This window comes from Tasmannia lanceolata, unplaced genomic scaffold, assembly GCF_043159265.1.
Source record: "Tasmannia lanceolata isolate RefF3 unplaced genomic scaffold, GAP_Taslan_0.1 ptg000008l, whole genome shotgun sequence".
Lineage (NCBI taxonomy): Eukaryota > Viridiplantae > Streptophyta > Magnoliopsida > Canellales > Winteraceae > Tasmannia > Tasmannia lanceolata.
In genome coordinates this window covers 17,697,612-17,712,462 of record NW_027518685.1, presented here as the reverse complement: position 1 = coordinate 17,712,462, position 14,851 = coordinate 17,697,612, and the positions used below count along the sequence as shown (strand labels likewise).

Here is a 14,851-nt window from a genome sequence, read left to right as displayed (position 1 = left end):
TGTGAATTAAAGCGCACCACACAAAGGGCATCTCTTTAATTCTGTAGAAGTTGGAATATCTAAGCAAAATCTCTGCGCAACAACGCCAATAATTCAACAAATTGCTTTCGGCCCCATTCTGTGTATGTGTGTGTGAGAGAGAGATTAAATCCCACCACACAAATGACATCTTCTCTTTAATATAGATGCTGGAACATTTAAATCAGTCATTGAAAGTCTTGTACGATGGATGCTCGTATTTTTCCCGAGGAGTGAGGGCCACTTGCTCAATGATCCAAACCACTTGCTCAATGATCCAAACCATTTATTAATCCAATACAACTGGTGCATTTGTAAAAGACTCAAACCATTTATCTAGATGTGATACTAACCATCCTATGGGAAATGATAACCATGTTTTGATATTTCCACTAACCATCTTGTCTTTTAGTCTTTAAAGAGTTGTCAAGCTCTCACAAGCCAATTAGCAAAGAAAAGACAAGCTGGGTCTGTGCAACTATTAAAACATGGCTGTGCTGATATCATATGCCCACAAGAAACATGTCTGATTGTTATGGATCATCTAACCGGAGTGATTTCTGCACCATGCCCCATACAAATCGATCAAAAATCCAACCACCATACATGAGCCACATACATGGTGGACGTTGAGAAGCCACTAGTAGGTGTGTTTAGGCTAAAAAGAAGCTAGGCTTTGGTTAATTAATCTTGGTGACATACTCTTCAAACTCTTTAAAATAACTAAGTTCCAAACATCTTTCAGCCAGTAGTAGGATGTGGCACTGATGTTGTGTAGTAGGTTAGATAAAATTTCACACAACGAAAAATTCAGGTTGCCCGTATGGTATATGATACTGTTCTAAGCATTACCAGTACATGATTCAGACAAAAGACAAAACACAGTATGTCTAGACTTACATTTGTCAAAAGACTCAAAAACCAAATAAAAAAAAAACTTGTCAAACACATTTACAATGGGATTTTTACAAAGAACAACTCACTTTATAGAGGAAGCTTCTTAATAGCTTGTATTTCTGCAACACAACTTCGTTCAGAAGATAAGAACTTCTCGTAAGTAACTTTCAGTTGCCCCCGATTAGCAGCTCCCTGGAATCTCAATATCATATCCGCAGAGGCCCTGTATACGACCAATCATATGCATCTCAAGCAAATTCATGGAATTAATTAGGTTAAATTTTCGGTATTTTTAAATTTCCTTAGAAATATCTAAAATTTCGGCAATTTCACAGCATATGAAAAAACAGCAAGAATTTAAATTTCAGTTTCGGTGTCTGTTTCAGCCCACCCCCGAAATCGAAATATTTCAGTTTTGCTGAAAATTTCAACCGAAATCACGTAGAACTAGGATAGAATTTTCGGTATTTTTAAAATTTCGGTCGAAATGCCTAAAATTTTGGCAATTTCGGTGGAAATCATTTCGGTTGCAATTTAGAAAAAAATTTGTAAAAATCCAGTTCATGGTGTATTTCATTTTGGGCTTGGCCGAAACCGAAATATTTGGGCCAGCCGAAACCAAAATTCCAGATTTGGTTAGAAATTTAAAACTATGAGAACCAGTGATAGAAATGAGTCCAAAAGTTAAAGAAACATGCCTGAGCTGTGGTGCTTCATAATGTGTGTGCTTTTTAAGCAGTTCTGTCCAAGGTGGGACCATGTTTAGGGTGCATCTTGCAACATAGATTGCCGATGCACAAAGGAGGGATGGTTTGAACTTCAAAGCTTCATATTCCACCAAGCACAATTCAATGAGGTAGAAAGCCAGATGTTCAAGCTGGGTAATAGAACATACAAAGATTAACACTTGTCTGAAAGTTTTGTAACAAAGGGGCTCATGCAATTTTGAATATTCGAAAAGAAGTCACACCTTTGTATCTGATTGGGCAGCCTTCAGAAACCTCAGCATGAAAACATATGGAGTTGGCGCATTTAGCCGAAACATCAACTTCTTAAGAATAAGCTTCTCCTAAAAACGATTGACAGATTATTATTCCTATCATGGCAACGTTTTTTTTAATGGTCGAGGCAACAATATTAGAAAGGGAAAATAGAAGATGCATACCATTGCAAGCATTTCGTCTCTTGTGTACACGTTCACGGAGATGCTAAGCAAATCTTTAATCTGTAATAAATTATAAACACAACGCATGAGATGAGAATAGAGTATTAGTTCGACTATTCCAGAGAGATTAGTGGTTCATATGTTGTACCAACCTTTGGATGCCAAAAATCTTCATATTTAGAGGCTAATAAGAGAGTGGTGAGACCAACCAGCTGTATTTCATCCTTTTTTATAGTAATCATAGCAATAAATCTGTCAAACAACTCTACCATGAGAAACAGTGTTTCTTGCATCAACTCGAATTTGAGGTGAACCTGCAGCCAAAACAAAAGCATTATCGCTTCATTTGATTGTAAATAGCTTGGAAAAAAAATCACACTGAGTAAATGCATCAAAAAAGGTAGAGAGCACACCTCAACTAGCCAGTTGATCAGTATGCCACGCATTCTTGGATTTATTTCCGTCTGGATACTCATGTAGTTCGCTAACGAAGGATTTTGTGCCTGTTGTTACAAGCCACATCATTAAAGGTGTAACTGCAGCATCCAAGCAAAATTTATAACCCATGTCCTATTGAACTTAATACCCTTGTTAAAACAACATACGACGAATAAATTCCTGAGAAGTCCCCATGCTCCTTTCAGCAACCCCAGCAATAGAAATAATAAATGTCCAAAATTCAGATTGTCACATAAATTAAAACATGACTTGGCCTATATCAATAATGGAGCTGGAGGCATTGAGTTCAACATATTGATAGCAATGCGTAAATGGGCATGAAGCTGGAAATTAGTGGACTTCCATCCATCACAATTCTAGCGATGATTGTGTGAAAGGAATGCTTTGTGAGGCAATTCTTGGAGAAGGGCTTGTGGAAAAACTTCAATTGTTTTAGAGAAAGTCCATGTTTCTGAAGAGGAATGTTAAAGGATTCGATTTATATTTTAAGATGAGTTTTTCATCAACAATGAACAAATGGTGTGTTCTGCCCAGTAACACTTACTTTCTAATTACAGAGAAAACACAACTCCTATATTTAACTGATGAGGTGATGTTCTACACACCACATTTAATATATTATGATAAGATTAGCCTAATGACTCATCATGCTTAATGCATTGATGAAGTCAAATCACCTCTCTACAGCATTGATGTAGTGAAAAAAGTTCAAGAAACTTTACTATTGTTGAAGCCCCTAAAGCTTTCGTGACTAGCATCAAACATTTGAGGTGTGAAATTTCAAAAAATTAACAATAGGGCAAGAGAATAAAAGACAAGAATAGCAAAGTTTAAGAACATCACCTCCAAGACCCAATAATATTGGTAGATGTCATCGACATATTCCGCGACTTCTAGGGGATTTGAGGCGTCATCAATATTCGGCAGCTCACCCTTCTTAGAAATATCAGTACACTCACCTATAACCTGTCAAAACAATTCCTGTTATGATTTAAATACAGTAGAAGCTAAATACAAGTTCACTTAAGTGGAAATCAACCTTAGATCTTGCCATTAGTGAGGATGTATAAGATCTACGGCGGCTACTTTTAGGTCTAGAAATAATTGCAGTTACACTCCCACTTGAGCAGCAATGGTCAATAGATGAAGCCTTGTCTAAACTACAATCATTTGAAACTTTTGGTTCAATATCCTTCTGTATAGGTCTGATTGCTACTTTCCCCTCTTTGTTCATGCATGAATGTTGTGTAGTAGACGCAAATTTCTTCTTCAAACCTAAAGTAGGCTTTGCCTTTGAAGTCATTTTGGTTTTGGAGCCTGTAAGTTCAATTCTCCTAGCTGTCTGGATCATGAAATAAACAATGGGATGAAAACTGCTTAATTTCAGGAGGATAAGGGATAGTAATCATATTTGAATCAGTAATTTGTGGCTGAACAACAATAGCACATTAATAAACAAATCTTCGTCCAGAAAAGTAATTTGAAGAAGTAATGGTGGATATATAAAAGCTCATCGAAACTAACCATTTCATTGCTACACAAAGAAACACAAAACAACTATAAAGCATAAAGCAGTCGACGTCACAGAAAATCATTGCAGAAAACATCTCAAGATTAGATCTTAAGCTTTATAGGACACTAAGCCAGGGAACTGTCATAGAGTAAACATTTACTAATTTCTTATGAAAAGCAATACTGCAAAGAGGAATGAAGGTACATAAGTAAGAATGTAAAGGGACGGACCAAACAAAAATCAATGAAATATATGGAAGAACAGTGATGGATCTCTTAACTGTGAAAAAGTGAGAGGGAAATAAAAATCGAGTGATAAAAGTTAAAGAAACCAAACAAGAGTGATATTAGTGGATGTGAAAAAGATCTAATTTTTCTGGTAATACTACACTTATCCACAACAATATTAGTTTGACTATTAAATAAGGAGAAGGGTGAATAGGATCACAGTAAAACATATAATAGTTACCTTGAAGGGCTTACAAGAGGCCATGATTTGTTTCTATTCAAGGTTACACATTATCATTCCATATTCCAGGTCTTGCAGTATTGGAACTTTCGCATACAGCAAACAAAGGCCATCCTAATAATGCTAGGCTTCAAACCAAGATCTGGCAATCCTCTTGGCATGTCTAGCTTCCATTTGTAGTTAAGATCAGAGCATGTAGCGGTTCAATGATCCCAGATCCACATCCTATACTGCCAAGGGCCCGTTTAATTGAGGATTTTTCTATACTAATAATACAAGAGATAAGAAGGGTTGGTCACGAGGCTACCCACAATTTTTAACACGGAGACATCTAAAACAATGAGGAAAAGATAGACATTCAAGAATCCACACAAGCTCCTAAAATAATTTCTAGATTTGTGATATACGACAAACAATTCACGATCCTAAAATACATATTTGACATGCTCCAAAAAGATAAACAAATAATTAGCCAATTATAAATCAAGATAGACATTAAATATGCGAAAGGAAATGGGGAAAATATTAATTTTCTATGGGGTAGTTGACATTTTTTTTGAGTGGCACCACCTTTTTCATTAGTGGGAGTGACGGGACCAACTTGGCATGAAATGGAGCATCATCACCTTTGTATTTTCCTAGTTCACATCAACCTCACTAGTAGGAACGTGCAAAGGACAAAACAAGGACAAGAGAGAAACTATCAAACTTCCCAATGCCCATAGGGCGAAATAAAAGTAGATAATATACAATTTAATTTCCTACCCATTGCACATCATGAAAAACTCCATGACAACAGCATTTCTATACGGTAATTTCTCCCTAGTAAAAACAATATTATGCAAGGATGGAAGTGTGAAAGCCAAAGCATGTGGGTGGAGAAATAAACTACAAATATTATTGGTGGAACATAGGAGACTTATATACAACATTCAAAGGCATATATAAATCCTATGGAAGAGACGTTACAATCACTTTGTACATATACAATAGTTTAAGTGTATACAACGTGATAGGAAAAAACTTGTGCCCTTTGACTTATGCACAATACATAAAGGCATACTTGTAATCTGCTCAAGTCATGTTTGTAAAAGGGAGAAGAAACAAGAAATGAGGTAAGATTTTTGTCATGGTATCAGAGCCAAAAAGAAGAACAAGCACTTAAGAACTTAAGAAGATCATCAAGGATCCAAGAAAGAGTTCATCTTCTCCTTCAATTTTTTTATTTCTATATTTTTGCCTATACACTATCGGATTCATGCATCAAGGTTCTCACCTTCTCCAGTATAATTTCCGAGTGCTTTTGGCGGCCCGAGGCTCATGGATGTAGCTGACAACCATGGTTCGGTTGGCTGGGACTGAAACCGAAATTTTAAAATTTCGATATAAATTTTAAAATTCCGGCTGAAATTACCAAAATTTTAGCTGGCCGGGACTGAAACCAAAATTTATAACGAAATTTTAAATTTTCAATATAAATTTTAAAATTTCGGCCGAAATTACCAAAATTTTTGTTTTAACAAAAATTTCAAACTTTGCTAACAACCAAGACAAGGTAACCCACCCACGAAATTACCAAAATTTTTGTTCTAACAAAAATTTCTAACAAAAATTTCAAACTTTGCTAACAACCAAGACAAGGTAACCCACCCACGAAATTACCAAAATTTTTGTTCTAACAAAAATTTCAAACTTTGCTAACAACCAAGACAAGGTAACCCACCCACGTGGAAATGGTATGCAAGGACCTCACCGGAGAAGTAGAGGCGATGGTGGCAGAGCTCGGCAAGCATATCAGGCAACTTATTCCACCTTAAGCAAATACAAGAGATTTGATGGGGGTGCACCACTAGTGTTGATTGTATTCATTCTAGTCAATGTAGTGAGTGAGGGTATTTTTGTAATCTCATTTTTTATGTGAATATAATATAATACAATAACAGAGAGAGAGAGAGAAACCCTAAGCTCTCTATTATCTTTCTCTCCTTTTTCATTTCTTCTGCGGATCAAATCTAAATAAGCAAACGAACTTGGTATCAGAGCAGGATCACATCAAAACAAGAGGAAGTCGACGAAATTAGAAAGGAAAAAAGAAAGTGTTCGTATGATACCCTACAGAACGGCATGTTAGTATACAAACTATACAACTCAACTCAACTAAGCCTTTGTCCCAAACTAGTTGGGGTCGGCTAATGAATCCTTTAGAAAATTTTCATGGAGAAGGTGAAAGAGTCTACCCGGCTCAAATTGACTAAGTCTAATCCTGACACTAGTTGGGTTCGTATACATGGATCATTTTCTCCTATCCAAACTATAGGGTTTGGAAAAAAAAACAGATAAGCAAACAAAAAAAAAGATACATTGGATGAGCAATGGAGCGTCCAACCCCTAGAGGTGTGTAGACGCAATCAAAGAGACTCTTGACTGGGTAGCGGGGCATTCGGTTAGCTTTCATCAGATATGGAGGCTCGTGAATAGTGAGGCTGATCATTTAGCTTGAGCTGGTGTCAACAGACCCATTTTGGAGATGTTTGATTATCTCCCACCTTGATCCTTTTTGTACCCTTTTTTTCTCTTCTTCTCTTTTTTGTTTGGCTTGTCATCTACCATCTAGATCCTTGGGCTTTACTCCATTTTTATTAATAAACCGTTTCCATTCAAAACTCATCTATATGGTTCATGTCCCCAATATTATAACTACAAAAGGCATGATAGTTAATCCGAGTGAGTGACATATGGTTGAAACATGTAAGTTATTTTCACCAACGGAAGTATCTATGAAGTGTCTGATACTCATTATAATATCTTGTTAGACATGAGAGGTTGACCCTACACAGTATTTTGAAAGACGTTTGAGGTGTAAGCCTCGAGGTAGCCTCCTCAAGGAGAGACGTGGCAAAAGCACACTAAGGTGCAAGTGAAAAGGCCTGACTTTTCTGAGATGAAGGCATTAGAGCATGAGGCGTATTGAGGGCCATTAAGGCATACCTCTCAATATGCCTCAAGTTAGGAGCATACACCTCACAGGCTCGATGAGGTAACGCGTAAATTGTGAGTTCTAAAAGTGACTTTTTTCCTTTTTTGACTTAAACCTATTCTAAAGCTAAAGTGAAGTGGGGCGAGGGTTTATAATACGCATTTCATGAATCAAAAACATCACTCGCGTGATCTAAAGAAAATCGAGAATTATAGGGGAAGTTTTTGGAGAAATACAATCAAAATCCACCATTTCCAAGGGATCTCTTTCATCAAGAGCAAGCTTTTGGTGGTGAATTTTGCAGTGAATGAGCATCTATTGGAAAGGTGAGTAGAAATCTATATTTTCTATCAATTTTTCATTCTATCTTCGTCTCTTTGATTTTGTTCATTTTGTGTTGTTTGAAGTATTTAAGAGTTGTAGACTTGTGAGATGGCGGAAAGGAGGGATTTGAATGCAGATATGCATGTGAGGAGATTGGGGCTCAAGCTAGGAGGTATACTTTCATAAATTTTATGGTTAAAGGCTTACAGGATGGGAGGTATATATTTACACCTATAATTTTGCTTTTTACTTGTGATGTGGAATTGTGGGCATACTAAGCTGTATTTTGGGCCTTTTGGCAGTAATTTGCAAACTCATAGCCATCGAGCCATTAATCGATTCCAAGATACTGGTGTAATATCATTTTAGATGTGTTTGTACTTTATTTTTGTAGTTGAATGAAAGTTTCTCCTTGAAAAATAAAATCATTTTTTCAAAAATTTGTACCAATCCTTTTGTTATCTATTTTTTCGAATCATATCTTTCTTAATATTTTGTAATTATTATTTAAATAATCAAAAAAATTCTCCGCCATGACACAAGTATCCAGGCATCATAAATGGACAACAAATGCCAAAGGCACCAAGTGTTAAACCACAACTTCCCTTAAAAAAGACTATCTGGATTGCATGAATAAAGAAACATTGGAAATGGTTCGTTGAGGTCAGTGAAGAAAATCTAGAGAATAGGATGGGTAAATGTAACGGAAGGGAACTGGGGTACATTGTAATATGAAAAGAATGACAAGATGTTATGTGAAAAAGGAGTGCATCAAGATTAAGATTTCTTACCACAACGGGTTTTCTTGATGATGTACTCACATCCGTGACCTTCTGATCTGGTATTGATAACCTAGCAGCAACCATTGAACCAAATGTTAGAACAGACAAGTGATGATAAATTGTGGATAAGTGTCTTAGAAAATGAAACAATTGGAGACATTTCTACCTCAGCCGTGAAATAAGCCTCCCTCCCTGAGTCTTGCTGTAAAAACATGTTTTGGACAAAAATATTAGAACAAATAAAGCACCACCTTAAATATTTAAGTTCTTTGCCAATTTATATAACAGGATACAATGTGAAGTAATTTTTTCTCCGTACCCTGGTGGCAAATTTCTTTTCTCAATTTTATTTCTTCTGCATAAAAGCATTCAGGCACAAAAAGATCAGTCAATGTCCCGGTCATCAAATACCCAACACACACACACACACACACACACACAAAGAAAACAGCTGTAGCACATTTCCAAATGCAATAATTGTGTCAAAGTTTTACACAATCTTGGTAAGACAAACACAAATAACTTTTTTTATCAACATGATTAGTAATCCATCACATTTACTTACATCATTTTGGAGCCATCACTAGGTCGGTTTCTTAGCTGAGAATTTTGAACAGTGTTGATTGCCACCAACGCTTTTCTTCTGGTCCTAATTCCAACTAAACCCAACAAATATCATAAAAGATATTCATATGTCTGACATTACATATGCTACAACATAAACCATACATTTGCTCCGCTGAACCAATTTCTATGATAGATATTACAAAACTATGAGATAGGACAACAAAGCTCACCAGAAATACTACTTCTGTTCGTAATCTTTTCTGAATGTTTAACATTTGTCTGAAAGGTCAAAACACCACATTAGAGACCACTTTATTCCAACTGAAATAATAGCATAAACAAGTCAGAAAGTAAGCATGACAACCTTGATACTGCCTAATTTATGCTCAGTCCCCTTAGTCATTTCATTCCTTGATTCACTGAAATAACAAAAAGCAAAAGTTACACTTGAACAAGAACTTCTCTCGAACTAGAGAAAGTGGTGTTTGCAAATCCATTTACATTGATGAAAAACCTCTGTAGATTCTTTGAGAAGCAGCGGACTTCCTTAAAACCGAGAAAAGGAAGAACAAGAGAAATGGACAAGTAATGTCAATTCAAGAACAAGAGAAATGGACAAGTAATGTCAATTCCATAACAAATAATCTTAGAAATTAAGAACCAGAGAATTGGAGTAACAATAATTCCATAAAACAATTAAGAACTAAGCAAATATAACAGATACAAAATGAGTATATAGCATCTCCTGTTCAACTTACCATGTTGATGCTACAGGCTTAGATGAAACCTTTCTGTCACAGAAAACAAACCAGAAATTCTCAATCTCAATCAAATTGCTCGATACAAAAAACATTCAGATGCAGAGAAATCAAGTAAAAATACCGATGAGAACAGGTTGAAGTACCCATCATTATCATCAACAGATCTAAGAAGCAGAGAAATTGAAAAAAAAAAATGCCAGAAGAGAACAGGTTGAATTACCCATCATTAGCACCAATGGATCTACGAAACTGGCCATTAATCTTCACAACATCAGAGCAAATCTTAACCTCTCTGGCACCCACTGTTGTGCATAATTTTACTCGATTCAAAACTGAAAAACATTGATAAAGGCAACAGAGAATGGAGACGAAAAACAACACGATTCAATTAAAAGAAATAAAAAGGAAGCAGTTTACCACTGTTGGACGTGTGGCAAGCTTTTACCATTTGCTGATCGTGAGGCTCAAGTTTGATCTAATTCAAATACAACCAGCAGCATAATCATCCATGTTTTACAATCGAACTTACATCCAAAAAGATTAAAAAAAAGAGAGAAAACAGGGGCATTTGCTTTCGTTGAAAGACTTCATTCAAGTGCAAAAATCCTTGGCCAGCTATCGATCATACATTTTATTTCCAAAAAAAGCTATCAATCATACATTTATCTGAAAGACCAGGAAAGAGAGAAAAAATAGGGGAACATAGCCACTTGCTTGCCTCTGGGATATCTAGTGAGAACTTGCTTCCAGAATATCCACAAGGAAACCAGATAGAACTAGAATGAAATGAATAAAAAAGGCTTAGGATGAATTCAATTGGAGCTTTCACGATGTGGGGAAAGAATACAACAGGAGTTGCCATGTACAGAAAATAGGTTTTTTCTGACAGCTCACTGACAACAGATGTTGAACAGGAATCATCCATATGGTTCACAGTCAATGGACACTTATCAGGTTTAGACAGATGGACTTGTAATTTGAAAGTCTTTGTTAATACTCAATAATACTTGATTACTAGGCTGATGAAAGTTCCCCGTCCACAAGTAAAATCAATGTGCAGAAACAAACTTCACTAGGAATTCCAGATACAAGAAGCAGGGTAATCACGAACAGTGTTTTCTCTGATGACATTTGACATAAATCATGATTGATGTTACCTACAAAGGATGTGGTCAATGGAATTTAAGACTCTCTACGGAACAGATTTCATAAAGTATGTACATTCTCTAAGATATGGGTTTCACCTTTGTCAGCCCACGCCTTCAATGCATGAAGATTCAACAATTTTGGTTTTGGTATGCATTTCGGTTTCAATTTCAGTATGCATTTCAATGGGTATGGAAACATTTCAGTTGTTCTGTGTCAATTTCAATGGAAATTTATAACATGTTTCAGTCGCGACAACATAGGAATGCAACATGGCAATGGTGAAACCATATTGACCAGAAAAATATAGAAGAAACTTTTTGGTCATATAAAAGGATGGTTGTGGATATTGAACATTTATAAGCATTGGAACTTGGAAGACATGAAAATTCACGATATTTTTGCTCCATTATAATTTTGGAAAAGTTAATGTGTGAATGAGGTAGATGAAATATGCACGGGTCCCGAAAATACCCAAATATCGGAGGTAATGTTAACATGCTCAAAATGCGGAGAGCAAACCAAAGACTCCAGAGTGCACTGGCCTAGTCATGTACAACAGCAATCCATGGACTATTTGTGACACGTAACAATAGCAATTAATTTTGCGAGTTCGGTTTGATATAGGTGTCTTTTCTGTAGTCCTTTTACTTTCTTGTACCATACAAAGTAACAAAATGCACATATACCAAAAAATGTTAGGGGAAATTATTTGGTTAGCACTCTATCTGTTAAGAAATCTCATACAGATCATTGGACAGGACTCATGACTAGTTGTTTCCACAGCTGCGAAGGATATTGTTTTGTGCATGCATACAATCAAAAGCTAAACTTGGGTAAAGAATCGTATCAGAATATGCAATCTAACAAAATTTTGTTCTTGTAAACATGTTGTGTGTGTCAGTATGGAGAGAGAGAGAGAGAGAGAGAGAGAGAACAACTATTCAGCTACACAAGCTGCTCATTGTCTTTGCTACGGTGAAATTTGCATAGAAAACAAATTGCTGCATTACCCTTTAAGTTTTATTGAACCATGTTTAAGAAAAGACATGGTTACTAGAAGGAGAATCCAATGCTGGAAAGGAAACAAACAAGCATTGCCGAAAAAAATGGATTCGGGATGTGGCTACAAACCTCAAAAGGCTTTCTTGATGACGCATTGCCAACCAAAACACTCTTGCCCACCTGGACCCTATGTATATATGGAATGACACAAAATTCAAAAAAAGAAAAAAACTCAATAATGAAATAGTTAATCAAGAAATCCCTACCTCTGCCCATATATATTTCCATTGCGTGTCTTGCTACAAGAAAGCATTTAGACACAAATTAATAGGAAAGACAAATAGCATGCATATAGATAAGGAAAAGCAATTCGGCCTACATACCCGTGCAGCAAATTACTTTTTTCGCTATTAAACTTTCTGTGTCATGACGAAACAAAATTCGTATCAACACTGTTTATGATGGCAAAGAAAAACATAAACGCTTATATAAAAAACACAATTTCAAATTCTTCACCAAAATGGGAAAACATCCACTCATCACTCACGTCAGTTTAGCACCGTCATTAAGTCGGCTTCTCAATATATAACTCCCGACATTGCTTACATCGGCCAGCGCTTTTCTCCCAGTCTTGGTTTTGACTAAATTCAACAAAAAATGTTAAAGGAATTCTTGCCACCTAAACATCAAAAATCTATACCACTCAGAAAACAGTATGTAATCTACATATCACACCAGAAATGTCGCATTTGCCTGTAGCTTTCTCCACATTTTCCTACAAAAATAAAAAATAAAAAATAAATCAAAATGCAATTAAGAAACCCTTTCATTCTAATTAAAACGAAAAAGAAACAATAACAATTAAAAAGCATATGAACCTTATTTTCTGTCTTCATGATTACATTAGAGGGTACCGATTTCCTTCAACCAAACAAGAAAATAATTTCAGAAAAATAACGTAAATAATTTTTAAAGCGTAAAAAAAATGAAACAGAATTTCAAAAACGCTTAAACGCTATTACTGCGTCGGTATCAGAGACTTCCTTGCAATCATCCTGGAAAATTCATGGAAATTTTTTCAGAAATTCTTACAGGAAAGAAATTTCAGAAATCTCAAGCAAAAGAAATAGGACACATTACCTGCCGTCAACGTCCAAAGATTTGCGAGCCGGTATCTTGATCTTCTCGTTATCAGTATAAAATTTAAAATCTGCGATACATAGAAAATTGTAAAATCAAATGCGAATAAAACAGAGAATAAACGAAAAGATTGAACAGAGACAATGGAAAGGAAAAGAGAAAAGAACGGATTACCGTTCTTGAAAGGGCGGCGATCTTCAGGCAGAGGATCTTTGGCCTTCGTTTTGCCCTAATTTGCAACAAATCCAACAAATTAGGGTTTGGTTTGATAGAGAAACAAAGAGAGAAAGAGAGAGAGTTTGGTTACCTTCGACACCATTTTCTTCTGTATTTTGTTACAAATCCAACAAATTAGAGTTTTTTTTATTTAGGGTTTGGTTTTTGAGAGAGAGAGAGACAGAGGGAGGGAGAGAGATGCAAAAAGGGTCGGTTTTCTCTTTTGCAGTGAATTCAAATGTGTCCTGTGTGGAGATGAGCGCCAAGTTTTTAGGAACTGATACATTCGCACCCCCTGTGGGATAATTCGCACCCGCTGACGGTGAATTGAGTCAATTGACGTCAAAAAGCGCCACTTATGCAGTTATGCTCCTTTAAAGGGTGCGAATATCCTACAGGGGGTGCGAATTTATCATCTCCCCAGCTTTATTGTACAGTATTAGGAAAAAACGACTCCGGGGAAAGGGGCGTACGTCTATGAGATCGAGACCGTTGGTCGTGTAGAATGTAATGAGGCGACAACACGATCAACGATTCAGATTTTCTTGGCGGAACCCCAAACAGGTTTTATGAAGGTTTAATAGATCGAGGGGTTAGAATCATCCGATCAAGGTGTTGTTTACAGCATTTGGGTGGCCTTACGATTTCAATTCAGATCAACGGATCTGATTGCTTTTAAATTTGGCAGAAGTTTGGCTAGTGTGTGTCTTTTATGAAAGAGTGTAAAAGTGACTTCTTGTTTAAAGCCACCCAATCAGAGATTGACACTTGCTCGAGGGTAAAAGGGTAATTCCACAACTCATATGAGGAGCCCTATGAACCCTAAACCACTACTCCATAATCAACCGTCAGGATCAATCTTTTAAACCTTTTTATTCTGGGAAATGTAACATCCAGATGATGTTCATAGAATACAGTATTCCAGAAATCTTTCCTAATCCAAAGAAGGAAAACCTAGGATTCATGTTCTTTGGGATGCTTTTAAAAGGAAAAAATTGACAGAGAGGAAAAGCAAAACCTTTGATGTGTTCTTTGGTGGGATGAAGTTCCCAATCAAAGCTGAGTGGAACCCACAACTCAAACCATAACCATAGATGCTTCATTTCGCCCAAACTTGAGCCTTTCCTATTTCTTTCAATCGACTTTATTAGCATATATACTTCCCTCTACCCTACGATCAAACCGACGATGAAGAAACAAATAGCTCGAGTGGACTTGATGCCCCTAATGCTCCAGGAGGTTTATCATCTTCTAAATCAACTTCCTAATTATATGGCTCTTCCTCAACTTATGGCGGTCTGTTCTCAGTGATTTGTCCTCTGTTTCAAGTGGTTTGTTCTCAGTGGAAGGAGGGCTATCATTTTCTGACCTAATTTATTGTTTCTCTGGAAAACAATTTCTCCATCCTAAAAG

General features: G+C 36.3%; 1 protein-coding gene across 3 annotated transcripts; it reads right to left on the bottom strand.

The window, feature by feature from the left end:
* Window positions 1-810: 810 nt before the first annotated feature.
* Window positions 811-14,821, bottom strand: CYCB3;1 (cyclin b3;1). Of its 3 annotated transcripts, none has more exons than XM_077388308.1 (28): window positions 14,457-14,821; window positions 13,397-13,451; window positions 13,223-13,292; window positions 13,105-13,137; window positions 12,961-13,003; window positions 12,818-12,857; window positions 12,630-12,723; window positions 12,466-12,501; window positions 12,349-12,381; window positions 12,212-12,269; window positions 10,349-10,406; window positions 10,152-10,263; window positions 9,929-9,961; window positions 9,672-9,716; window positions 9,535-9,589; window positions 9,401-9,449; window positions 9,169-9,262; window positions 8,923-8,958; window positions 8,770-8,805; window positions 8,613-8,673; window positions 3,579-3,881; window positions 3,383-3,505; window positions 2,494-2,583; window positions 2,233-2,394; window positions 2,081-2,140; window positions 1,886-1,984; window positions 1,614-1,792; window positions 811-1,138 (listed from the first exon to the last, which is right to left on the bottom strand). In XM_077388308.1, the coding sequence occupies exons 4-28, from the start codon at window positions 13,134-13,136 to the stop codon at window positions 1,003-1,005; spliced, it is 2,067 nt and encodes a 688-aa protein (XP_077244423.1). In that variant the 5' UTR covers window position 13,137; window positions 13,223-13,292; window positions 13,397-13,451; window positions 14,457-14,821; the 3' UTR covers window positions 811-1,002. The 3 variants fall into 3 exon arrangements, with proteins under 3 accessions (XP_077244423.1, XP_077244421.1, XP_077244422.1); XM_077388306.1 differs by lacking the exon at window positions 14,457-14,821 and adding an exon at window positions 13,530-13,739; XM_077388307.1 differs by lacking the exon at window positions 14,457-14,821 and adding an exon at window positions 13,530-13,728 and having other exon boundaries at window positions 10,152-10,233.
* Window positions 14,822-14,851: the final 30 nt, after the last annotated feature.